At 34.8% G+C, this 26,083-nt stretch overlaps 2 protein-coding genes and 1 long non-coding RNA gene across 8 annotated transcripts in view; all 3 read left to right on the forward strand.

The window, feature by feature from the left end:
* Positions 1-3,431, forward strand: part of LOC106769865 (protein PHR1-LIKE 2) — a 3,590-nt gene extending 159 nt beyond the window's left edge. The window contains exons 1-6 of one of the 4 annotated variants that reach the window (XM_022785366.1): positions 1-439; positions 1,644-1,720; positions 1,813-1,867; positions 2,121-2,190; positions 2,288-2,377; positions 2,620-3,431. The exon at positions 1-439 is cut by the window's left edge and continues 159 nt beyond it. In XM_022785366.1, coding sequence (XP_022641087.1) covers positions 250-439; positions 1,644-1,720; positions 1,813-1,867; positions 2,121-2,190; positions 2,288-2,377; positions 2,620-3,097 — 960 coding nt within the window. In that variant the 5' untranslated portion in view covers positions 1-249 and the 3' untranslated portion in view covers positions 3,098-3,431. Of the gene's footprint in view, positions 440-1,643; positions 1,721-1,812; positions 1,868-2,111; positions 2,191-2,287; positions 2,378-2,619 lie in introns of all 4 variants that reach the window. The other 3 variants (XM_022785365.1, XM_014655650.2, XM_014655649.2) reach the window with 3 other exon arrangements.
* A 629-nt stretch (positions 3,432-4,060) lies between these two features.
* On the forward strand, positions 4,061-7,161 carry LOC106771744. The gene is made up of 3 exons (XR_001376504.2): positions 4,061-4,726; positions 4,859-4,931; positions 6,899-7,161. It is a non-coding gene; the product is annotated as an uncharacterized LOC106771744 (long non-coding RNA).
* A 1,831-nt stretch (positions 7,162-8,992) lies between these two features.
* LOC106771955 (pullulanase 1, chloroplastic) overlaps positions 8,993-26,083 on the forward strand; it is a 24,329-nt gene continuing 7,238 nt past the window's right edge. The window contains exons 1-25 of one of the 3 annotated variants that reach the window (XM_022785367.1): positions 8,993-9,384; positions 9,493-9,637; positions 9,762-9,814; positions 9,966-10,074; positions 10,269-10,405; positions 10,516-10,715; positions 10,886-11,035; positions 12,958-13,018; positions 14,117-14,237; positions 14,621-14,711; positions 14,828-14,921; positions 15,107-15,202; positions 15,332-15,472; positions 15,861-15,911; positions 16,279-16,349; positions 16,488-16,580; positions 16,855-16,945; positions 17,438-17,509; positions 19,044-19,100; positions 20,299-20,367; positions 21,253-21,309; positions 21,393-21,467; positions 22,090-22,178; positions 22,355-22,432; positions 22,574-22,712. In XM_022785367.1, coding sequence (XP_022641088.1) covers positions 9,166-9,384; positions 9,493-9,637; positions 9,762-9,814; positions 9,966-10,074; positions 10,269-10,405; positions 10,516-10,715; positions 10,886-11,035; positions 12,958-13,018; positions 14,117-14,237; positions 14,621-14,711; positions 14,828-14,921; positions 15,107-15,202; positions 15,332-15,472; positions 15,861-15,911; positions 16,279-16,349; positions 16,488-16,580; positions 16,855-16,945; positions 17,438-17,509; positions 19,044-19,100; positions 20,299-20,367; positions 21,253-21,309; positions 21,393-21,467; positions 22,090-22,178; positions 22,355-22,432; positions 22,574-22,712 — 2,559 coding nt within the window. In that variant the 5' untranslated portion in view covers positions 8,993-9,165. The remainder of the gene's footprint in view (positions 9,385-9,492; positions 9,638-9,761; positions 9,815-9,965; positions 10,075-10,268; positions 10,406-10,515; positions 10,716-10,885; positions 11,036-12,957; positions 13,019-14,116; positions 14,238-14,620; positions 14,712-14,827; positions 14,922-15,106; positions 15,203-15,331; positions 15,473-15,860; positions 15,912-16,278; positions 16,350-16,487; positions 16,581-16,854; positions 16,946-17,437; positions 17,510-19,043; positions 19,101-20,298; positions 20,368-21,252; positions 21,310-21,392; positions 21,468-22,089; positions 22,179-22,354; positions 22,433-22,573; positions 22,713-26,083) is intronic. The other 2 variants (XM_014658034.2, XM_014658033.2) reach the window with 2 other exon arrangements.

The raw sequence follows: 26,083 nt of genomic DNA on the forward strand, positions 1-26,083 counted from the left end.
CCCAGTAAAGCGTGACAGTGCCAGCTCCATTTGGCCTCTCAACCCAAAGTCTTGTGCTTTTCACATACCCATTTCCCCATTCGCCCCACTCTTCCTTTCTGCTTCCCCTTTCACCAAATGGGTCATCTCCTTCTTCCATAACATAACAACAAACCCACGTTTTCTCCTTTTCTCTCTCTTCTTCCTTTCGTGGGGTTTAACGTTTCACTCTACAACAACACCAACAAGGAGAAGAAGAACAGGATTAGGATGTTTTCTAGGTTGATACATCCCCATGAAGGGGGTGTTGGACAGGAAGACATGCAGGGTGCTTCCAATCATGCTCACCTCGGAGACCCTTGTCTTGTTCTCACCTCTGATCCCAAACCTCGTCTTCGGTGGACCGCTGACCTTCACGAACGCTTTGTTGACGCCGTCACTCAACTTGGGGGTGCCAGTAGTGAGTAATTTTTTCCCTTTCATATTTCATTCATGCTAATATGTCTGCTACTGTGTTTTTTTTGGCGTGCTGTGGTGAAATTTGTTATCAATTTGTGTACGGTTGGCTTGATACTGTTAGGAAATTGTTTATAGATGCTGGGATTCGTGCAAAGGTTTTATTTGTTGTTCATGGAGGCCAGTGTTAGGTAGCAGGGAAAGGAGGGGCCTTTCTTATCTGGGTTGTAGTGGTATATGTTGGAATTGCAGGTTTGGTTGCATTACACATGGGGTTATTCTCCTAATTATTAGTGTAGCGTATTGTTGTGGCGTGAAAGAAAACTTTGCTGTAATTAGTGATTGTGTGTCTTGTACTGTGGCTTAATTATGCACTAGATATTGCTATCCCTCGAAAAAATGAAAAAATAAACAAAAACAATGTAACTGCCCAACATTAACCATCACAGCAAACCTTAATATTTTGCTTATTTCCTAACAAGTTGAATAGTGAATAATGTGATAAAGTTGACAATATAATGGCCGAAGCAGATATCACGTCAAATGGCCGAAGCAACAACTTGTAGGATCTATTGAGATGTGGCAAACCACATCAAATAGGCCTCGTAGTGTGTTACCAAACACGCTAGTGGCATATAGAAGGACCTAAAATGATTACAATGTGGAATACTAGGTTTTAGTCACTAGACTACAAAGCTTATTATAAGGCTCTTTTTGGTTGTCTTCAATTTCATTGCTGCCTGTTGATTTTCGTCACTGTAGTAGTTTGTTGCCTTCTATTTCTGTATATTTTTCAGTAGGCATCCTTCCCACAAACTCATGCTGCGTGTTTTTTGTAATGCAATACAATTCTCAATAAAAATGGACTTTATCTAGGACCCAAAAATATTTAGCTAGCTTTTACCTAGCACAATGCCACTATCCAGGAATGAGGGGAGGAGAAAGCCTTCAGTAATTGGTACATTAACCTTGGTTCCGATGTTGAAGATATATTCTTCAATTTAAGTGCACATTACTTTAGATTTTTTCTAAATATCATGGAGATTTAATCGTCTTCTTTTTTTTCTTGATTCATTTACTTTTTTCTCAATTTTTAGTGGGGTTATTTATGACTTGTGAATATAGTCTAGGAAATTCTGATATATACATGAGTGATATCATCATGCGTCTTCTTCTCACTGCTATACTATTAAAATTATTATTTACAGAAGCCACTCCTAAAGCGATCATGAGAACCATGAATGTCAAGGGTTTGACGCTCTATCATTTAAAAAGTCATCTTCAGGTTCGTTTTGCTACAGTTGATTACATAATAATTGGTGAAATTGAAACTTTATGATAATGTTCTGTTTTATACAATTGTTCATTGCATTGCAGAAGTATAGGCTTGGTAAGCAATCAGGAAAAGATTCTGATGAGGGATGCAAAGATGGTAGGTTAATCTATCTTTATTTTTGAAAAATATGCCACAATTTTTTTTTTTTTTTTAATTTGATGTGTTGATGTCTCTTTCAATGGATGGGTCACATTTTATCTTTGTTGCCCTGAGAAAGGTTGATTCTGGAATTTGCATTTGTATAAAACAGGGTCAAAATCATACAGCAGCAATAATGTTTATATTATAAGCTTTTGTATTGGTCTAAACTTGCTCTCATTTATTGAAAAACCCATGCAAGGGATGTCAGGTTCGTATCTTCAAGAAAGCCCTGGTACTGACAACTCATCTCCAAAGTTACCAACTTCTGATGCAAACGAGTAAGAATTCCATGGTATCTTGAGAAACAATTTATTTGTGTCCAGATGTCTGAATGGTTGTTGATAAACAAATTGAGAGTTGCAATGTCACGTGTAGGGGTCATGAAGTGAAGGAGGCATTAAGAGCACAAATGGAAGTGCAAAGTAAACTACACTTACTAGTGGAGGTAAATTTCCTTCTCACAATGTAAGGTGCTTTATAGTTTTGGCACATTATTGAAGATTATATTGATTGGTGTTGGAGTTAGACTCGGTGCATGGTTTCAGGCTGATGAGAGATATTGCTTGCTTTTTTTATATTCATCTCCCTTATTTATGTGGACAGATATGAACTAAATAAATAATAACTGAAAATGTTTAATTCAGTGTTGTATTAAAGAAATAGTTGGTATATCTTATAAATGTACCCTAACACTTACTATTTTTAAGAACTATGGTATTGCAGGCTGAGAAGCACTTGCAAATTCGCCAGGATGCAGAGCGGAGGTACATGGGCATGCTTGAGCGAGCATGTAAGATGTTAGCCGATCAATTTATTGGGGACATAATTATGGACACAGATGGCCAAAAATTTCAAGGGCTGGAAAGTAAAACACCCAGAAGTTCCCTAGTTGATCACGTTGGGTTTTTCCCCCCAGTATGTTCTGAGGTAGGAGGAATGCATGTTTCAGAAGTACCACCTATTCTCCAGCCTCAGGGGGCTGACTGTTCCACTGAAAGTTGCCTGACATCACTTGAGAGTTTAGGAGGGTTGACGCTTGAAGGATCTCCCGGTGGATCGAAGAAGAGGATGCTGAGCTTGGATTCAATGGTAGCACCTTTGATCTGGAGTGAAGCCAACACCAGAACTCAAGGAATCCATTTAGCTCAAGTCAATCCTCCAGGAATAACTAGGTATGGTATGTAGAGTAGGGTTGGGAAGGTTAGTTCCTCATGAAGAGAGTTGAGGAAGTGCTTTATTCCAAGCTTTTAGGATTAAGTACTGAATTAGATTCTTATCTGTTCTTGTCCATCAAGTTGGTGATAATCAACTTGCTCACATGTCATTGTGTAAATTGAAAATACCATGTGCCTTAACTTAGACCATCGCTAAAGGTTGGCGCTGACCATGTACGTTTCTCACTTCTTCCTTAGTGGCCTTCGTTCCATACGAAGTGTCACAGGATTTCATTGCCCTAAACTTTTTATTTTTTCTAATTATTAACCATTACGAATTCTTAAATTACTGTGTTCTAGTGGTATAATGCTTCTACCTCCATTTGGTATACAGAGCTTGGTTCTTTATTTTTCTGTTGTCACTGAGGGACTTTGTTTTTCATATATGTAGCAGAGTCTTGACAAATAGCCTCCTTATATCATTTATATTTATAATGGAAAAGCAATTCCCTTTCAAAGATGACACAATATCATTTATATTTATAATTAATACATTTTCATCAAACTGCAACCCCATGATGTTTGAGATTACATTATACTGATGTTGCATTCTTAATATATTTATATGAAAAATAAATTTTGGTAATTCAAGGGTTAAAATTAAGAAATTAAATGAAATATATAGTAATAGATTTTTCAAAATAAGCATTAAATTGATTTTTAATTTATTTAAGTTGGGTATTAGATAATTATATATTATTGTTTTTCTTATACAAGATATATGTAAAAGAAATTTCCTATCCAACTATGTGTTTTGAAAATATAATCTAATGGAAATATTAGTTAATAAAATTTATACTAGAGTAAGGCACATGTTTGACCATTCTTTTTAAAAGAATACTTTCGATGATAAAATATTTTGTTGAAATATAATATTGCAAAGATATATCATTTAACATTTAAATCATATAAAATTCCACTACATAATCACAAATGTCCTTTACCTCTTGCAACCACTCTCCTGTTGTTGAGTTGAAATTGGAGAGAATAAGGTTAGGGGCACCCTTTCTTCTTCTGCATCTGGGTTGTCCTGACACAATCACTGCCTACTCCCTTGAGGATAATGAGTTATGGCTTCGACATTTGGTCGGGTTAATCTCCCAGATAGCAGGAGCAGCTTTTCTTGTTTACAGTTCATGGAGTGGTAGCAAACTTAATTATGTCACCATTCTAGTTATGCTAGCAGGGATAATCAAATATGCTGAGATATGTAAGGATTTTTTTTTTCAGAAACAACTGAGAAATAAATTTAAAAAGATAATTAAACTAAATTTATTTTACTGTATATTAAAATGTGTAAGGGCCTCAGAAAAATAAATAAGCCATTGGGCCTAATAAGGGCAGCGGGCCCACTCGAATTGGTCACATGGCCTTGAGAGGGGTCCCTTTCCCCAATTCAGATTTTCATTTCCTCATTTCCCTTCTCTCTCTAGAACTCAGATTTCTTATTTTCTCTGACTTCTCTCTAACCTTGCTCCACCTTCTCTGTACCAATTTCTCAAATTTTCACCGTTGTTATTTCAATAGGTGGTCCCCCTACGTTCCCAGAGTCGAGAGCTTCCAATCCATCTGATTAGTTTCGCATCTCTCCACTGATAAGGTAATTTCCCATTCTGCGCACCCTAGGGTTTTACTCATGCAAAGGTTCTACCTTGTAAGTAGAGTTATTTTTATTTTCCTTATCCTATCAAGTCCTAAAGACTATGCTCTACACCAATTTGGTGGCTTGTAGGTACTATCGGAATTACCTCTGTGCGGAGGTATTGTTAGGACGCTTTTAGGAACTGTGCTGTGAGAATCAAAAGGTAAGGGGAGTTAGTTATATTTCTTTGAATTGTTTATATGTTATGTATGTATGGTGAATTTAATTTGGTGTGCTGTTTTGGAATTTCATGTTAAGTTTTATGAGATATTGGGGAAGAGAGAAGGGGTCCTGGAGTTTCAAGGTGGTCACTATTAGAAATTTTTCTTTTGCTTAGGTTAGATAAGAGGAAAAAGGGTGTGATTGCACATGGAAAACAAAATACACATTATTACCGTAATGCGCTATTGTGTGTGAATGAACATTGTGTTGAGAGGGATAAATGCAATTAAATAGAGAAAATATGGGTGCAGTGGAATATGTATAAATGAAAGAAAAGAGAGCAATAAAGTTTTATGAGTGTAGTTTATGTGTTAAGCATGGAAGCGTGTACAGGGGTAGTTATAGAGGTAGAGGAACTAATTGTTGTATATGAGTGGGTCCGTGAAAAGAGATAGTAGGAAGGGGTATAGGTAGGTTTATTCTGTTACAGTGGGTGTTGAAGGAAAAAAGGAGAAGGTGGATTTTTCCATGAGAGGGGTTCGTGAATTAAGTGTACGGTTACATCTTCTTATTTTTTTGTTGTTCCAAGTTTGAATGGGTACATGAGAAATAATATGGAAAATGGGTAATTTAATATTCTATTTTATTGGAGAATGGTTATTAATATAGACATAGGGTGAATGATGTGGTGACAGGTTGAATGTGAATTGGAAAGTCAAGTTTTAGGTGAGAAAAAGAAGATAGAAAAGAGAAATGGGTAGAGAATTAGGATGTAAACTCACTGTTACACGTTGCAGTATTAATGGAATAAAAGTTTTGGGGTATTATGAGTGAGTGAAGATGAGTGAAGTGTGTAATTTTTACGTGAATGGAAAAGGTGGAAGGGATGAGTTAGTGTAATTGGTAGGTCCCATGGTGATAGAGAAAGAAATTTAATTGAAAAAAAAAAAAAGAAAAACAAAGTTGCTGGAATGAGAAAAGATAAAATAATGTGTGATATATATATGTATATATATATATATATATATATATATATATATATATATATATATATATATATATATATAAATAAAAGGTGCAGGGATTTTGTATGTTAACAATTTATATTAATATAATATAGTTATTTATATATATAGTAGTAACAGTATGATATTAACTTAATATGTATTATATTAAATGGTATTAATATAATATAGTTATATATATAAAATTAGTAAGTACGTATGATATAGATTATGTTAATATAATATATATATATATATATATATATATATATTTGTTTATTTATTTATAAGGTATGTATAAATTGATGTATTTTATGAGTTGTTACGGTTTAATTGGAGCAGTTTGATTCTTGGTATTGATTAATTTAAATTTAATTGTTGAGATTATGTATATGTTGATTNGGGCAAAAAGTATATGTTTACAAAGTGATGAGAGTACGATCTAAGTGGCAAACTGTGTTCCATCTGTGTAGAATCTCTTGGTGAGATTNTTAGTGTTTTAGAATGAAAGTAGGAGCTCAGTCTTGGGGGTCTTCTTGACGCTCCAATGGTCAATCAAACTCACTTAGAGAGGTTGAACCATGTGGTGAGGAGTAGCAGGAGGTCTTAGTCTTGGAGGCTTCCATCATGCTCCAAGGCGCGGAACAGACTAACCTCGTGAGTGGCAGGGCGGGGAAGCCCAGGACGGGGGAGCCTAAGTATCACAAGCCACCACGGGTGCATGACCCGCCATAGCTCGACTATCATTCTAAAGTTCGGACGAGTCAAGTCTAGAAGATAATATGTTAGGATCTATGTCATGTATTGTCTGGTTTGCATACTTTTGACTTGAGATTAATTTTGATATGTATATGTGAATATAATTGCATGTCTTTATATAGTTAGCTCACCCTTGCAATTGGTTGTGTTGTGCTATGTCTGCGTGTTTTCTCTTGCGATGATCATCCATTTTGGATGGGAGCAGATGGCGAGGATGTTACTCTGGAGACAGTCTTGGAGGAGAACAGCGATGCAACTGCTTAGTTCTGCTAGGAGATTTCATGACCCCCCTTATGTTATCTACAAACAATTCCTTCTTATGTTATTCTGAAATACTTTAGTGCTTCAATTTTTAAATTCCTACTCAATTTGGATAACTGTAATCCCTATACTCAAGACTCTTAACTGCCTGTCTGCACTCCAACTGCTTTCTTTATTATAATGGATGACGTCTTATTATTATATGCATGACATATATTCTTGGGATGTCACAAAATGTGATTCGTTTTAGAATTTATAATAAAAGTATATGACAAAAATTTATAAAAAGAAGTAAGTTTGCTTTTATTTGTCTGTTATTTATGGTTGTTCACTTATTATTATGATCATATTGTTATATTATATTAATATTATAATATTGCAAAAGTTAAAATTTAATTATAACGTTTGTTTTAGAACGTTGAAAGTTTTGGCAACGGAGAGAAGAGGAAAATTTATTGAATAACGTTCAATTTTTTAAATGTTCTAACTTAAAAAAAATTAATGTGTTTTATTGATTTTGTTCTCTCTTAACTCTATAAATAGAAAGTTTTTTCACCATTCCAAAACACACCAAATTCACTATTTTTTAATCTTTTCTTTCATGACATTCAGTCTTTTGTCTTTTTTATTCTTTTCTTTTATCAAATTCAGTCTTTCTTATTTTTTCTTTTATGAGTTTCATTTTTTAGTTCTTTTCCTCTTTTAAAAATATTTTGGATTTGTTTTTATACTTTTTCAAGATTATTATTCTGACATCTTTTTCCAACAATCTTAAGTAATTATGGTTGACATCAAAAATATGTTTTCGGAGAGCCAAACCTTTGTTTTCGAAACTCAGACAATATTTGCGAAATCACTTTTGGGCATGTCAAAAGTCAATGTTTTACGTGTCAAAAGTCAAATCTTTTCTCTAGACAAGTACTGGCATGACATGTCCATCCTTCTAGACATGTATGGAGTTGTTGTTGCTCCCAAAAGGTAAATAAATCTAAACCCACCTAGCGTAAAGTAAGAAACGATAATCCTCCTAGAACAAATATAGCCAAAGGAGATTTGCCTTTATCTCTTACGCTAGTGTAGGACATGGAGAATAACATGTCTACCTCTTAGATTCCAGGACCACTCATGTTATGAGGAAAAAGAAAAGTTAATTTTAAGCTCCATTTCATTCTAAATGTTTATGAAAATATTAATGAATAAATTTTTATGTTTATATTATTGTTGACTCGTATGATATATATGTTAAATTAGGATCTTATGATCTTTATAGATGATTATTCTAAATACACCAAAAGCTTACACAATATATTAAGTCTCTTCAAGACAGTGACTCTAGAATATTTGAGTGATTAAACATATTTCATTTTCATCAATAAACTAAACACATTTTTAAAACATATAAAATAGTTATTTAATTTTGTTGTGCAAAAGACTCCTCTAATTCTGATATAAAATTAAATATCTGATTAAAAGTTTAAAACAATGAATTTATGAATAATATTTAATTTTTTTATTATATATTATTTATTTTATATTATATATTTTATTTAATAATATAATAATAAGTATGGTATAAAAATATTAATTTAAATATAATAAAATTATTACATATCATAATTCATTTCAGAAAAAGTTTACTATTTAACAATTTTTTTTCCTTAACGAGATCTCTTAAAAAGAATTTTTTCAAATATAAGTTAAAACTAATCCATGTTTTATGAATCAAAAAACACAAACATATAATTTCTAAAACAATTTTTTAAAACATTTTCACTTTTTCAATGAATAGATTGTTTTTATTTCTTACAAAACAGTATTAATATAATTTATTTAGGATCAAATTAAGAAAATATGTTGAATGATTCCTAAAAACTGAGTCATGTTATACATTTTTAAAAGTTAAAAATGCTTTAGAATAGAAATAGTAGATAATTTTATTTTTTTTAAAATCGATCCCGTCTTAATTGATTCTGGTTCGTCGTTCTCCCTTGTCATTGTCATGGCGATCAACAAATGACGGGGAGATATATAGAAAGTAAAAGTGAAAAAGGTCTAAACTTTTTGGTAAAAGATTGATGTTTAAGCTACACTGCACACGTGCATGTATACTTTTTCTTTGTTCGACAAATGTAATCATAGACATGAAGAACAAGACAACATAAATGGAATGACTGAGGTTCACTCAACTCATCTCTGATCAGAGGAAGAAGAATGCTTCTGTTAGCATCATCATCCCCTTCTCTTTCTCTTTCTCTTTCTCTTCCTTCAGTCTCCCACCTTCATTATCCTCTTCCTTCTTCATTCCCTTGCCCTTCTCTCCACCTTCGTTTTCCTTCCCAAGCAACCCCACTTCGCCTCCATACCCCACCACCCCTTTCTTGCTCCCTTAATTCTTCTTCCTCCGTGGAACAATCTTCTTCACTTTCTCAGGTTTTTCTCCAGTCTTAAATTGGTGCATTCACAGCTCATTTCATGTTCATTAGTGCAGCCCTTTTATTGGAATTGCTAACTGCTGTTGAAACATGTTTGATGACCCAGATGCAGAATAGCTTGTTGTACTCCAGAGCTTATTGGGTCACTGAATTTCTCATTGCTTGGAACGTGGATGTTGCAAATGAGTTTTCTTGCCAACTGATTGCCAGCAAAAATGCTTCTTTGACCATTGCGAATGGCCAAATTCAAGGTTTGGATTTCTGAAGTTCCTTCTAGTTGTTCAAACCTGTGGAAGGAAAAAATGCCGTTGTCTCTTATTTACAATTGATTCCAGTGGCCGTTGACTCAATGGGCTGTTAAATGCTAATTAACAGGTGAGGATTTGAAAGTTGAGCTTCAAGAGGATAGAGCTGGCCTTTCTGCAAATGTAATCTACCCTTTTGTCCTGACATCCTTGGGATATTTCTAAATGATGAATGATGAAGTGTCCTGCTGATTGTTTTATGGTTCTATTATTTTTTAAAATCACATACAGTGGAAGAAAGGATCACTTATGAGTGCAAATTTTGGGCTGTTAGGTGTTGGAGAAATTTCCACATATTCGAGGTTACAAAGCTTTCAAGCTGCCATCCACTTTGGATGTTAAACCTCTTCTTAAATCCCAGTTAGCGGTTGCAATTTATGATTGTGAGTCCTCTTCTTTCTATAATATCACATAGATCCAGAAGTATAGATACAACTTACGGAGTATCAAGTGCTTATGCTCTGCTTCTTTATTATCAATTTGTGATCTACCCTACATTAGATTGTAAAGTAGAAGGAAAAGGGTATTTTCTGACTCTAGTGTCTACTAATAGTAATCCTTCCTACATCTTGCGCAGCTGATGATAAATGTAGGAATTGTACTGGTTTACAGTTACCCGGTGTTTTAGATGAGCTTTTCTCGTATAATGGTCCTCTTGGTGCACTTTTCTCAGAGGAAGCTGTGTCACTTTACCTGTGGGCGCCAACTGCTCAAGTACATTTTCTTTTATTGCAAAAGATATTGATTTTTTATGCGTTCTTCAATCGTATATGCATAGTAAGATATATATCTGCTTACAACATATATATATTTGCTAAAAACAGGCAGTACGTGCTTACATCTATAAGGACCCATCAGGAGATGATCCCATAGAAATTGTTTGCCTTGAGGAGGAAAATGGTGTTTGGAGAACTAAAGGACCAAAAAGTTGGGAGCACTGTTACTATGTTTATGAAGTATGTGTTTACCATCATAGCACTTTGCGGGTTGAAAAATGCCATGCAAATGATCCATATGCTAGAGGGTATGCTCTGTTCATGCAGTTTGCCATCATTTATCTTTTGCAAATTGTTTCTGTACTAATTCTAGTATCCATGAGTAACAGTTAGTAATACCCACTCTTAGTGATTAAATATAAATTTAATTATCCAAATGACTTTTATATTTTAACACCTTTAATCTGTATTTAAGCAGAGTTTCATCCGATGGGCGGCGGACTTTTCTACTTAATCTTGACTCCGATGAGTTGAAACCTGATGGATGGGATGATCTGGCAGATGAAAAACCTACCATACATTGTTTCACTGATATAAGCGTATATGAAATGCACATAAGGGATTTCAGGTAACTATTTAATCAAATCTTTAATTTTATTTGAGGATCAGTTTTGATGTGATAATAGATCGGGAGGTATTACTTCAAGCTATGAATCAAGGTAGATAGATGGAGGCAAAGGAAAAGTTCTACAAAGTTAGAAAACTTTTAAAGAAAATAAATAATAACTTTAATATAATAAACCCTTTGTTTGGGTATAAGGTTAAATAGAAATGATATGATAAGAGTTATCGCTTGGTTACATCTATAAGAGTGGGAGTGTTTAGTCTCCTTCCTTTCCAACATGCCTCCTATATAAGGAGTGTCTTAGGCCATTTTGTAGGTAGTTTTACTTTGGAAAGAAAAGACATCTTAAGTGCTTGTGAAAACCAGAGAGTTTCTTTCTTTTTAAATTCTTAGCTTCAGTGTTGGGTCTCAAGGCTGAATCGCCTTGCTTGTCTTAGGCAGTTTGTGTCGCGGAAGATTCTTTCTAATTCTTAGCTTCTTTTTAAGTCATAATCTCGGTCAGCTCCCAACCAAGGATAACCTCATCAAAAGTTATCTTTCTTTCTATGGGATACATTTAACCATTCTAGATTTGACCATCCGTGAACCAACCAAACACCATCCAAACCATCTTGGAACACCATCCAAATTCACCAAAAACACCTCCGCCCTACTCAATTAATTTCTGATCATAACCCCACATAGAACACTTACACTATCAAGATTCAAGCAAGATCTTGAACCCTCTTTTCGTTATAGCTTCTGCAAACCCCTACACCAAAACCCAACCAAGAAACATTCAAGAATTTATCAAGAAGCTTCGTAGAACCCAAACCAAAGCATGTGCAAGCAATCCCATGCCTGAAACCATGGATTCTTCCTTTGGAGCTTGAAGGGTCCTTCCCTCAGAAGTAACTGAAAGGTACTAGAAAAAACAACAAGAACAATACTGAAAATTCAATGTTTTATAATTGAATTCAGCTCTGTTATAAAGTGATACAAGATAATAAAAAGAAAATGGTTGAAAATACAAAAGGAAAAATATAATACTAGACAGTTAAAGAGTACCTATTCTCTCCTGAAAATCCTTCCCACCTTTTTCCTATCTTTTCTGGCAGTTTCCCACATTATATATTCAGTTACCCACTATCCCTCTCTCTCATAACTAACTTAATAACTGATTACAGTCTTTCTCTCTTCTCAACTTCCTTTAGAATGTTTCTTTCTTCCAATATAATATTTTCCAAATTTCCTATCTATCTTGGCCTGAGACAGATTTATATTTTGGGTCTTATCAATAACCTTCCAAGGTTATCACTAAATGTTGTCTTTTATTTTTAAAAGTTTACAATAATGGGTGTTTTCTAGAATCTGGATGATCGAGGTGAAGCTTTGAAATATGCCTACCTTGAGCTTTCAAATTAAAATTAAAATAATGTTTTATATTTTCTTGTGTATGAAAATAGGCTTTTCACAATATCCTCTCCTAATGTGATGTGAGAATCTCTTGAAATTTATAATTCTGCCCTCAGCATTTAGACGATAACTAATCTAGTAAAGTCCAGCATACTAAAATGGATCCTTGTGAACTTTTTGTTTGGTTCCATAGAAAATAATCAGAGGAGAAAGAGAGATGGATAAAGAGCAAAGAGACAAGCTCTGCATGAAACTCCCTTATGCTATATTTTTTTTTTCTTTTTTTTTTTTGTTTTTGTTTATCTGTCTGCTACTTTTAATGATTTTAAGTTTTCTTGGTTTTTTCAGATAGCTTTAGCAGGTAGTCTGTTGCTATTTGTCACAAAATATTAGCCTATTCCCACAATCTTTAAAATAGCTAATTATTGTGTGTAGTTTTTAGATGTATCACTTGGAAGGGCTGTTTGCTCTGAGATTTTATGTGACATTTATTTTTTTCCGTCATGAGCACCTTTTCCTTGCTGCCGCAGTGCCACTGACCTCTCTGTGCAACCTGCATTTCGTGGTGGTTATCTGGCCTTTACATTGCAGGTAACTCTTGCTATTGATGGAGTTCCATTAGAATAAGAATTTCTATATTTTATGAATACTAATTATAATATTTAGCAGTTCTAAACCTTTATCTTCTGATATGGTTAAACAGTTTTTGTGATGGGAAATGAAAACTTATTGAAATCATTAAAAGAGAATATTGTAAGCATAAATGTGATGTCTTAAACTTACTTTAGCAGCATGCTTGCAAAGAGAGAACCTAATGATATATTGAATTCATAAAATTTCCAGATCCAAAATTTGTTGGCTTAATTTGGGGACATTTGGATCATGCTGGGGATAGGCTAGCCTCGTAAAATTATATTCTCTTGTTGATTTTTTTTTTTCTCTTTCTGTCTCTTAAATTATTTGTCTGCAATTATACTCTATATCAGCCTCTGATCTTGCTCTTTTTAATTCTCTTCATTATTTCTTTGGTTCTGAAAAATAGTAACTTGAATACTGGGTCAACAATGACTCTAACTGATATTAGAACTGGTTATTATCTGCTAAAAGGCATAGAGAATGTTTGGGCCTTGTTAGCTCACCTATTAATTATAACAAAAATGAAATGACTCCATGCTGATATTTCATATAAGCCTACAGTTATTGGGTCACCCCCTGTGGGTCTTGCAACTTGTCAGAATACGTCTTCTATTTTAGACATATGTTTATAACTTTAGTTATACTTGTGTTTCATTTCTAATCTTCTTTCCTTTTCACTGTAGTTAAACGTTGAAAGTTGCTCTAAATAGTTTATATCAACTGCTGCAATTAATGTGTTTGGTTTTTCCATTTAGTAAATAAAAATCAAAGAGCTGACAGTGTTACTGTCAAGGTTCCTCTCCATGCCCTCAATTAATCTATTTCTCTTGCTCAAGTTCTATCAACTCTCCAATACTCTTTCTTAAACTCCATGTAAATACCATTCTCAAAAGGATGGTGATTCAATATAGATTATGTGACTTAGGAACACCATGAAGAAATTAATGAAACTGAACAGTATATTGAAAACATGATTGATTTGTGACTGAAATAATCGGTGCGTTAGTAACTTCTGTGATGGAATTTGAAGTAATTGGGAACATACGTTTGAAGGATTCTGCAGGTGTACTTCATCTGAAGAGATTATCAAGTGCCGGTATCACTCACGTCCATCTATTGCCAACATTTCAATTTGCTGGTGTTGATGATCAAAAGGAGAACTGGAGATTTGTAGGTAAAATTTTAATGGGTTAAATTTTGGTCGTTCGTCTTCACACAGTTTTCTTTTTCTTATAAATTTTGGTGGTTATATAATGAAAAAATATGAAAATAAATCTCATGATATTTACTATCAGAGATTAAGCTTTGTTTTCCACCCTCTAAGTTTCCTTTTGCGAGGGCTACTTCGTCTTTAAATTACTACCCTGCCATGTCACATTTTTTTTGTCCATCTTTGCTAATGATACTCATATCCTTGTTGTTATGTGAAATGCTAGTCTTTCTTCTGCCTTGTATATTCTCCTATAGTGACTATGTTTGCTATATATTTTGTTTGAAGCTTAAGATATGATTGTTTTTGAATTATTATGTGTTTATCTAACACTAGCACTCTGATAGATACCTCAATAATGGAAAGTTTCCCACCTGATTCCGATCAGCAACAAGCTCTCATCACAGCTATCCAAAATTTTGATGGGTACAACTGGGGGTAGGGTCCTAATGCCACAATGATTGACAATTCAAACATTTTTCATGTCAAGTTTGCTTATTTATATAATATACATTTTTTTGGAAATGTGCTCATTTATAGTTTGTCTTAAAAAGGTACAACCCTGTTCTTTGGGGGGTTCCTAAAGGCAGTTATGCAAGTAATCCGAATGGTCCATACCGAACAATTGAGTTCCGAAAGATGGTTAAGGTTTGAATTCATTGTTTTCTCACTGAATGTATTCATAGATCCAATTTTCTATTCAGTTTTTTTTTTTTTTGGGTTATGATTTTCTATTTAATTTGTTAATGTAGATCAGTAATACTATAGTACTATTGTCTATAGTCATTTAAATAATTTTTTGTTCTGTCTCTTAGAATTTCTATGATTTGCAGGCTCTTAACCATATTGGCCTCCGGGTTGTATTGGATGTTGTCTACAATCATTTGCAAGGAAGTGGGCCTTTTGACCAACATTCTGTCCTTGATAAGGTCATGAGTGATAAAGAAGTTTTTTTTGTTGACCTGTAATTGTTGAGATATGGATAGCCATTTTAGTATTTCTTCACTATTTTTGGTAAGCCAATCTACTTTTGTGGTGTGACACAAGGTATCTTATAGATTGTTCCAGGTTACTATTTAAGAAGGAATAGGGATGGATTCATTGAGAACAGTACTTGTATAAATAACACTGCTAGTGAGCACTTTATGGTTGAGCGTTTGATTCTTGACGACCTTGTACACTGGGCACTCAATTACAAGGTGATTGTTTATATCGTTCACTGATGTTCACTTATGACCTCTTACATTTTTATTCTTGTGAAACTTTTTCTGTTTATTGGATGTACTCTTTGAGTTCCGTGTAGTACTTTACTGTTCTGAAATATTTGATTTTATGTAGAAACACAGTTTTTCATAGTAGGAAAATTTGTTCTCATGGCTGCTTTAAGATGGAGTTGCCAGTATGATTTGTTGAGTTTGAGCAGCCGCCATCATTTGTAGTTTTATTGTTCGTTTTAAAGGCTATCCTTAACCTAAGGATTTTTCATGTCCTCCTCCTCTTCCATAATTGTAGTTTTCTAACAAAAGGAAAAATGTTTAATGAGTAGATTACGTATATTAGACCCTAAGTTGCTTTTCCTTTTTTCAGATTGATGGGTTCAGATTTGACCTCATGGGCCACATAATGAAGAGAACGATGGTATGTATTGTAACAATTTGGCATCTTACAATTTGACTTAATATGAAAACATGTTATCAAATGAGTGCAAGGTATATTTAGAATAAATAAGCTATTCAGTCTCTTTGTAATGTGGTTTCACTTTGTTGATCATGGAAAACCGTAAAATTGCATGGTATTTATAACTTGTGATTTAGATGTAATTTCAGAAAATATGCTGCATAAGAGTTGAATACTATATTATAGGGATGACAAACAGAATATAAAATAATGTCTAGCTATCATGATTTTGGATTATGTGTATCTGGGTAAAAAGCTAATAAAAGATGAATCTATCCTCATATCACAAATAAACAATTGAAGTATTGTTTTCGTGATATGAATACAGGTGCAAGCAAAAACTGCTCTCCATTGTTTAACAAAAGAAAAGGATGGAGTAGATGGTTCAAGTATCTACATGTACTTGTTCCCCAATGCTGGGTTTTATTGTTCATGAATTTGTTTATGTTCATTCCTCGGCTTTCACTCATTTGCATGTTCACATGTTGTATTTTAGCCTCCTTTCTTTAACATTCTCTTCATTTTAATTGAAAAAAGATATGGTGAGGGATGGGACTTTGGTGAAGTTGCCAAAAATGGACGTGGGATTAATGCTTCTCAGTTCAATCTCCCAGGAACACAAATTGGGAGGTAAGACTTGTCTATTTTCACCATGTTTTTGTAGGTGTTGCTTAGTAGTCTTTCTATTTTTCTTTTATAATGCTCAAGATAGAACTTCTGAATTGGATTGCTTTTTTGGGTGCAAAACAAGTTAATCTAAAATGCAATTATTCATTTAAATTCACATGATATGGTTATCGTATGTTAATTTTAAGAATTGGTCTCATAGTGTAAAATTTTAATATTCAGAATTGTCTATATAATGCATTTTATTTTATTAGTTGTGTTGGAATGCAATATACAGCTTTAATGATCGAATACGCGATGCCATACTTGGTGGATCTCCATTTGGCGACCCTCTTCAACAGGGTTTTGTGACTGGACTACTCTTGCAGGTATTGTCATTCCTTCTTTGATCACTTATTTCTTACTGTATAGGCATACCTTTGACCTTCAACCCTTAGATTTGTATGGTAATATCTGTCTTCCTTTGTTTTTTCTTTTATAAATTTTCTGGTAATGATTGGGCTCATTGGGTAGAATTTAGGAGTGGTAATGTATTATTACAATATGGGATAGAAAATAACTTGCATAGTTTTTTGGTAGAATTTAGGAACTTCCTTGATGACAGTTAATCATGGAAAGATAACTGCTTACAGTTATCTCTTCGGGTTATTTGACAGTAGGGTGTGTAATTGTAATTAGGGGGCAGGTGTTGTGCTTGCAGTTTGTGGACAGAGGGTACTCTCTATAGGAGAGACTTCATGGGATAGAAGCACATTGCTGTGTTGCATGTGATTTCTGTGTTTAGCATTATATTTGACTGATCTTCCTATTGGTGTTTTATCATATTCCTACGAGTGTTGGAATTCATCCTGTTTATGCAGCCTAATGACCATGACCATGGAACAGAAGAAAATGCGAAATCCATGCTTGCTGCATCAATGGATCACATCCAGGTCTGCATCAGTGGCTTTATGGACTTTTGTCTTTTTTCTGGATTTCTTATTTTTAAGTTAAAAATTTTGGGACATACTACGTGAATTGTAAATATTATGGAGCCTGCTGACAAATTTGATAGGGATTTCCATGATTGCACTTCATGTAAATTTTTTTGTTTCAATTTTGGTAAACATATATCCTTATTTATTTTTTTGTTTCATCTTTTGAATAGTTTTGCCGTTTTAAGTCAATAACTGTCATTATGAACAAGAGAGATACTTAGGAAATGTTTTGAACATAAAAGGCTGATGGTTGTAATGAATAGTTTGTAAACAGAATATATCTTCTGCGTTGTTAAGTAATTCTGGTTTTGAAAAACAGATTCTGTTGTAAACCAGAATTATAAATAGGGTTGATTGTTCTTTGTGAAGAAATAATAAGTAGTGTTGAGTTTTGTGTATCCTCTACAATCTCTTACGACTTGAGTGAGTGATCCAGATATAATATTTGTGAGTGAAAGAGTTCAGTGAAGGTAGTGGCTAGAACAGTAAAGGAAAAGTGGCAGAACTGTGCAGATAGTGCAGGGCTGAAGCGGTGGTTAGTGCTAAGAGAGAAGATATTTGGTGAGAGTGATAAAGAATAGAAAAGTTTCTCACAATGTTCTACATTGAAAGGCGGTGTTCTGCAAATGAAACTGACACAGCTGCTACATGCCTTCAATACGTGTTGGACATTCTTCTGTAGTGTCTGAACTTTTTTTTTTCTTGCAGTTCTAACTCAGTCAACAACATGGAGCCAACACCTATTCTTGGCTAGACAACGATCTAACACTCCTACTATAAAAAAATTCAAAAGATCAATTTTTATTATAAATAATAAAAAAATCCTTACAAAATCAACCTATAAAGTGAGAATTAGCATTTGTTTACAATTTGGTCATATCCTTAATCGAAACAAGATATCCAGCAATCTTTTCCTCACATTGAGTATTAGACATCTTAAACATAAAATTTGCAAGAATGAATATTTGAGGGTGATCTAATAATGGTATGATAGATTCAACAACAATCGTTATGATGAATCTAACTAAAACAAGCTTGTAAGGTAAGATTTGTACTCATTTATATATTATAAATTGATTTTATCTCTAGTCAATGTAGAACTTCTAACATAATGTTACGAAGATAGGTGAAGTTTCTTTCTCACTTTTGTAACTTCAAAAGAATTAGAACTTATCTATTATTTTACATGCCAGGAAATTCAACTGGAAGATGGTTTATTTGTAATAGCAGCCACAAGGTTTGGTTTTATCATATGAACAAGTTGCATGTGCTCTTGATGGAAACAAGACTCTTGAGCTTATATAATTAATAATTTACTCACTTTCTCTTTGTTAATGCAATACAGAAAATAGACACCCAGATAAGGCATTATTGTTTAAAAGAGTGCCAATGTTCTATGCTTCTATCATATTCTGTTTTCATATTGATATACATGCACCCACACATGTATATAGCTTATAAGTCATTGATGTTCTTTTGTGTTTTACAGATTGGAATGGCTGCCAACTTGCAGGATTTTGTGCTAACCAATTGTAAAGGGGAAGAGGTATTCAGATTGATCAATTTTCTGTCTACTGAAGTTAAAATTGTTCTTTCTGAATGTTGTTTGTGCAAATATCACTGTGGCTCTATTTCTTTTATTTGGAATTGGGTATTGCACAAGGAATTGTGAGATAATATTGAAATTCTCATTTAATTATTTCCTTGTTCTTTGGATGTATGATCTATGTTCTCTTTTTTAGAAAAAAATGTCAGGATTGGAAAATTAGATGTATAAATCATTTAATATTTTTTATTCTGAGGTGAAAGAGTGATTTTTTTGAAATTAGCTTGATAGTTGTTAAATTTGTGGTTGTGGTGATATTTGTAGTGATAGACAATGCAAAGTGGCAGTAATTGGTTGCCCTAATGGTAATATCAATGATGATGGATATTGAATAGGAGCAGCAACAATGGTGGTGATAATATTGTGGAGGGTGACAATAATGATATGTGTAGTGAAGGAAGTATTGGTGGTTAGTGGGAAGGTATCAGCTGCTACTAAGGTTAGCAACCAGAGGCCAGCTGGGGTAATGATGATAGAGAATCTTGAAATGGTTCTTGTAGTATCAGACTGAGGTGTTTGGAGTTGTTGCCTCCCTTGCATTGCATGTGGGTTGAAGAGTGCCACTTGCTTCATGGGTTCTATTTTGATACTAGCAAGAACTGGCAACTTTTATGAGGATTTTTTTAATTTAGGTAATATTTTAAAATATAAGCTTAAAGAAAACATGGTTATGAGAAATAGGTAAATTGTAAGGGAAATGTTATAATTTAGTCAAATCAATGCAAGAAAAAATAAGTAGCTCAAGTTTAGGTGAGAAAATAAGGCAAAGTGTTTTAAAAAAAGTAAAAGAATTAATTTGAGAGTATAAATGGAAATTTTAAGAAAAAAGAAAAATTCCTAAGTAATCTTTTGGGTAAAAAAAATCAATTTCATGTAAAAAAAAAGAAACATAGCACAAAATGAAATTAATTTGTGAATTTTAAACAATTATAATAAAGTGTGATTAATTATGTCTTTAGAACAAAAATGGTATGATGACATCAGATTGGAAGACTCTTTTTATTATTATGAGTGGATTGTTCAATGTTTCTACACTGAATGCTGACCATGCTAGTATAATTAAAAGATATTTTACCTGTTGTGAGATAACTCTTTGCGCAAGAAATATTGTCTGATAACTTTATTTTGATGGTGTCAGGTAAAAGGGTCAGAAATATTAACATATGATGGGACACCTGTTGCATATGCCTCATGCCCCACAGAGACTGTAAGATTATTCTCTATATCCGTCAGCTGCCCTCTAAAATCTAAAACATGTTCTTTATTTTTGAGAAATGTCGTGAAATTAAATTTAGTATTGAACATCACTATCAATCAAGGTTGTTTACGAAAACTTGTGAGAGTTTTGTAAATTTAGATCATAATTTCGTGTAACGCACAGGAGAAGGGATTAAAACCCTAACGAGTTGTAACGTTAAAATAGAAAAGTTTCATTCCACACGCAGAGCGACAAGATCAGGAGTGAGTACGACGACAAGCATGAACCAGGCAAACGGAGCGTGACCACAATGGCAAGCACGAACGAGGTGAACGGAACGCGATCAAGACGGCAAGTGTGAGCTAGGCAAACGGAACTTGACCACGAACTAGGTGAATGGCAAACGACAAAAATGAAGGCGAGCTAACGAGGTGCGACCACGAACGACAGCGAAATGTGACAGTGCCTTAAACCCAAAACGACGACAGTGAGTGTGACCCAGGCCAACGAAGCATGACCATGAACCAGGTAAACGACGAGCACGAACCAGGTGAATAGTGAACGACGAGCACAAACCAGGTGAAAGACGAACACGAAGGCGAGCTAACAAGGTGCAACCATGAACGACAACTAAACGTGACGGTGTCCTAAACCCAAAACGGCTTCCTCTTTTATCGTTTTTTCCTATTTCAAACTCGCAAAATCGTGATTCTAACTGTTCCCAGCGAGTTTAGAACTGATTTCACCGAGTTTACTTGAAAATTGAGTTTGCTTCCGAGTTATGGAAACGCAAACTCGTCCGAGTTAATGAGTTAACTCGCGAGTTTGATATACGTAAAGGGAATGATAGACTTTTTTTTTTTTTTTTTAATGAGATTGACATCTGTTTTGCAGATCAATTATGTTTCTGCTCATGACAATGAAACCCTATTTGACATTGTGAGCTTAAAGGTATCCTAAATATTCTCAAAATTCTCTCTCACCCTTGCATTTTTTTTCATGGTCTCTGATACAAATCTGCTCCTTACTTTCAGACCCCAGTGGACATCAGTGTAACTGAGAGATGTAGGATAAACCATTTGGCAACCAGTATTGTAGCATTATCACAGGTTAAAGAAATTAAATGGTTTTATTCACTAATAAAAACTCGAGATTTATTTATCTCTATTATTTTTTGTTGATGCATTTATATTCTTAGAGTATTTATTAGGTGCACGTGCACCAAAAAGGATAGGATAGAGTTGAACATATATAAAGGCACCAAGGTTAAAGGAGAAGATTTAGATTGGTGCTAACTTTGTTTGAGAAGAAGAGGTCACATAAACTAACTACATAAATCATTTTCACCTGATGAATTAATGTCTCGGTAAACAAGTGCCTCTGTGATGTCATGGCAATTTTAACAAGAAACCGTCACCTCATATTTTAGTGATTATTTTTGCCCTCCGTAACTGAAACTGAAATTTTATCTCCTCAGAAGAAGACTTGAACACCTTGGGTGTGTATTTATGCATAATCTTTTTTGGAAATGTCAACTCAAACTTTCTTATATGCAGCAATGTTTGTACTTTTGGTTTTATTCAATGTTAAACTAGATATTTGAGCCAGTGAGTTTCGATAAGTTGGACCTTGCGGTTTCCTATATTTTATTAGACAAACTGATTGCTTAGATTATAACATACAATTTCTTTTTGTGAGTCTATTCTGGTGCTAAAGAATTTGTGTTCTTAGGGTATACCATTTTTTCATTGTGGAGATGAGATACTCCGCTCAAAATCACTGGACCGAGATTCATACAATTCTGGAGACTGGTTCAACAGGTATTTTCTACATATAATAACCTTTGCTTCTCTTTGACTTGGCCATGTGAAATAAGTATATCATCTACTTCATTATGATGCTCTAAAAGTTACATTCATTCTTAAATCAATCTAGTTATTTTCCACTATTTAATGAAATTTACAATACGATTCCTTTTATGCACTCTTGATTTCAGACTTGACTTCACATACAATAGTAATAATTGGGGTGTTGGACTTCCTCCTCAAGAGAAAAATGAAAAGAACTGGCCACTGTAAGCATCTGAATACTTTATCATTACCATTTATAAAATATGCTACACTGGATCACCAACTTACCTAGCAGTGTATGTTATAATTGTGACCTTTGGGTTATTGAATTTGTGATGTACGGTAATCCTATTGTTAATTTTCAGAATCAAACCAAGGCTAGCAAACCCATCCTTCAAGCCTCAGAAGATTGACATTCTTGCTACCGTAGACAATTTCTTGAACCTGCTTCGTATAAGGTACTCTTCACCACTTTTCCGCTTGAAGACAGCAAATGCTATCCAGGTCAGCCTTTTTAAGTTTCTTCATTTTATGAAATTATTTCTTCTTTTAGTGCCTTGATATAAAGCTCCTTGCTAGTGACGAATTATTTTAACTATATATTCATATGACAAAGACATTAGTATTTCATTTTGTTTCTGTTTTCTGATTCATTTTTACATCAGCTTTGTTGTTGAAACAAGGTTTCAAATTTTGTGTTATTTTCCTCCCAATTCAGTTTCCATCTTAAGCTGTGAAAACTCTCTGGCTAGCCCCTTGAACACTAACAAGGTTTTGGTATTATATTATGAAATAGTAAAAGAGATGAGGGGAAATCTCCCTTATGTGTCTTTGCATACACATAGGGTAATGTGTTTATAATAATAAGAGTGTGGGCTAAGCCCAAATACAAATGAACATGTAAATGAAATAAACACAATATCTAACACTCCCCCTCAAGCTGGAGCATATAAATCATATGTTCCAAGCTTGTTACAAAGATAGTCAATTCTAGGTCCTCGCAAGGACTTAGTGAATATGTCTGCCAAGTGGTTGCTTGAGTTAACAAACTCAGTCTTGATATCTCCAGATATGATTTTTTCTCTAATAAAATGGCAATCAACTTCAATGTGTTTGGTTCTTTCATGGAAGACAGGATTAGAGCTAATATGAAGAGCAGCTTGATTATCACATATAAGTGTCATGTGAGTGATATCTCCAAATTTCAATTCACTCAGTAATTGTTTAAGCCACACAAGCTCACAAGTAGCTGATGCCATAGCTCTATACTCTGCTTCTGCACTGGATCTAGCCACAACACTTTGCTTCTTACTTTTCCAAGATATCAGGTTGCCACCAATAGANACACAATATCCAGAAGTAGACCTCCTATCAGAAGGGGAACCAGCCCAATCAGCATCTGAATAGCACACGATTTTTGTATCGTTGTTAGGACCATATAGCAAACNTTTTCCAGGTGATCCTTTAATATACTTCAGTATGCGAACCACTGCATCCCAATGGTCTTCACATGGAGAGTTAAGGAATTGACTCACCACACTAACTGCAAAGGAAATGTCAGGACGCGTAACAGTAAGATAGTTTAATTTACCAACTAATCTTCTGTAACGTTCAGGATCTGAGAAAGGCTCCCCCTGATTTGGTAGGAGCTTGATGTTAGGATCCATAGGTGTCTCAACAGACTTACAGTTCATTAACCCTGTTTCCTCCAAGATGTCTAACGCATACTTNCTCTGAGATATGACAATACCATCATTGGATTGTGCTACTTCAATACCCAAAAAGTACCGGAGTTTGCCAAGATCTTTGGTTTGAAAATGGTGACAAAGGTGCTGTTTCATCTGAGAGATACCAAGGTAGTCGCTTCCTGTGAGAATAATGTCATCGACATACACTATTAANTANATACATCCAGNACTTGANTGGCNATAGAACACTGAATGATCCGCTTCACTGCGAGACATACCAAATTGTTGAACAACACTGCTGAATTTACCAAACTAGGCCCGAGGAGACTGTTTTAGGCCATATAGGGATTTGCGAAGACGACATACCAATCCAGATGACTCCCCCTGAGCAACAAAGCCAGGCGGTTGCTCCATGTAAATTTCTTCCTGCAAATCACCATTAAGGAAAGCATTTTTGACATCAAGTTGGTAAAGAGGCCATTGTCGAAGAGCGGCCATGGCAATGAAAAGGCGAACAAAGGTCACTTTCGCCACTGGAGAAAAAGTATCACCATAATCCAAACCAAAAATTTGTGTGTATCCTTTGGCAACCAGTCGAGCCTTCAAACGATCAATTGTACCATCAGGNCCAACCTTGATAGCATACACCCACCTGCAACCAACAACAGACTTTCCAGATGGTAATTGGACAAGCTCCCAAGTTCCACTTTTCTGTAAAGCACTTAATTCATCCAGCATGGCTTGACGCCAACCAGGATGAGTTAAGGCATCACCCACAGACTTGGGAATGGACACAGAAGAAATGGATGAGAGACATGTGTAAAAAGATGGAGATAATCAGAGGTAACTAAGAACAGTATAATTGGGGGAAGGGTTACGAGTAGAGCGTATACCTTTACGGAGGGCAATAGGCAGGTCAGACTCATTTGCTGGAGCCGGAGGAGACACAAGAGGCGGCACAGGAGGTGAGTCATGTGGGAGACGATTGCGGCGACTATAAACTTGAAGGGGTGGAGTTGAAGGACAATCCTGTGGGGAATGAGAGTCTAAAGGATCACAGACAATAGGAATATCAACAGTAGGAGGTGGAGGTACAGAACTATAATATAGATGAGAAAAGTAAAACGAAGATTCATCAAAGGTGACATCAGCGGAGATGAAATGACGATTGAGGGAAGGGGAAAAAGACTTATAGCCCTTTTGTGACCGTGGAAATCCTAAGAAGACACATTTGTGAGATCTAGGAGATAACTTATCAAGACCAGGACTAAAATCATGAACAAAACATGTAGACCCAAAAACTCTAAGAGGTAATGGATGTAAAGGGTCTTGAGGGAATAAGACGGAATGAGGGATTTTGTTATCTAGGACAGAAGACGGCATGCGGTTTATGAGATAACATGCAGTAAGAACTGCATCACCCCAAAAACGCGAGGGTACTTGGCCATGGATTAGAAGTGTACGAGTTGTTTCAATAAGGTGTCTATTCTTGCGCTCAGCCACCCCATTTTGTTGAGGAGTATAAGCACATGAGGTCTGGTGAAGAATGCCATGAGAAGCCATAAAATGTTTAAATGGTGAAGAAAGGTATTCACGGCCATTATCACTGCGTAAAGTTCGAATAGAAACCCCAAACTGTGTTTTTATTTCATTGAAAAATGATTGGAAAATAGAAAACAACTCAGAACGATTCTTCATTAAAAACAACCAAGTACATCTTGAATAGTCATCAATAAAAGTAACAAAATACTGAAAGTCTAAAGTGGACTTAACACGACTAGGACCCCAAATATCAGAATGGACTAATGAAAAAGGAGACGATGCTCTTTGTGACACACTACGAGGAAAGGAACTACGGGTATGCTTTCCTAACTGACAAGACTCACACGACAAACTTGATAACTTCGACAAACTCGGAACAAGTTGCTGTAGTTTGGCAAGGCTGGGATGACCGAACTGAGCATGAAGAAGGGATGGTGACTCCATGATTATGCCAGCATGTGGAGAAGGGCGTAGAAGATAGAGGTCATGAGACTCACATCCTGTGCCAATCATGTGTTTCGAACTCCGGTCCTGCAAATAAACANAATCTTTGGTAAATGAAATAACACAATTAAGGGAATGAGTTAGACGACTTATGGACAATAAATTGAAAGGAGATCCAGGGACATAGAGTACATGATCAAT

This window comes from Vigna radiata, chromosome 8 (assembly GCF_000741045.1).
Source record: "Vigna radiata var. radiata cultivar VC1973A chromosome 8, Vradiata_ver6, whole genome shotgun sequence".
Taxonomy (NCBI): Eukaryota; Viridiplantae; Streptophyta; class Magnoliopsida; order Fabales; family Fabaceae; genus Vigna; species Vigna radiata.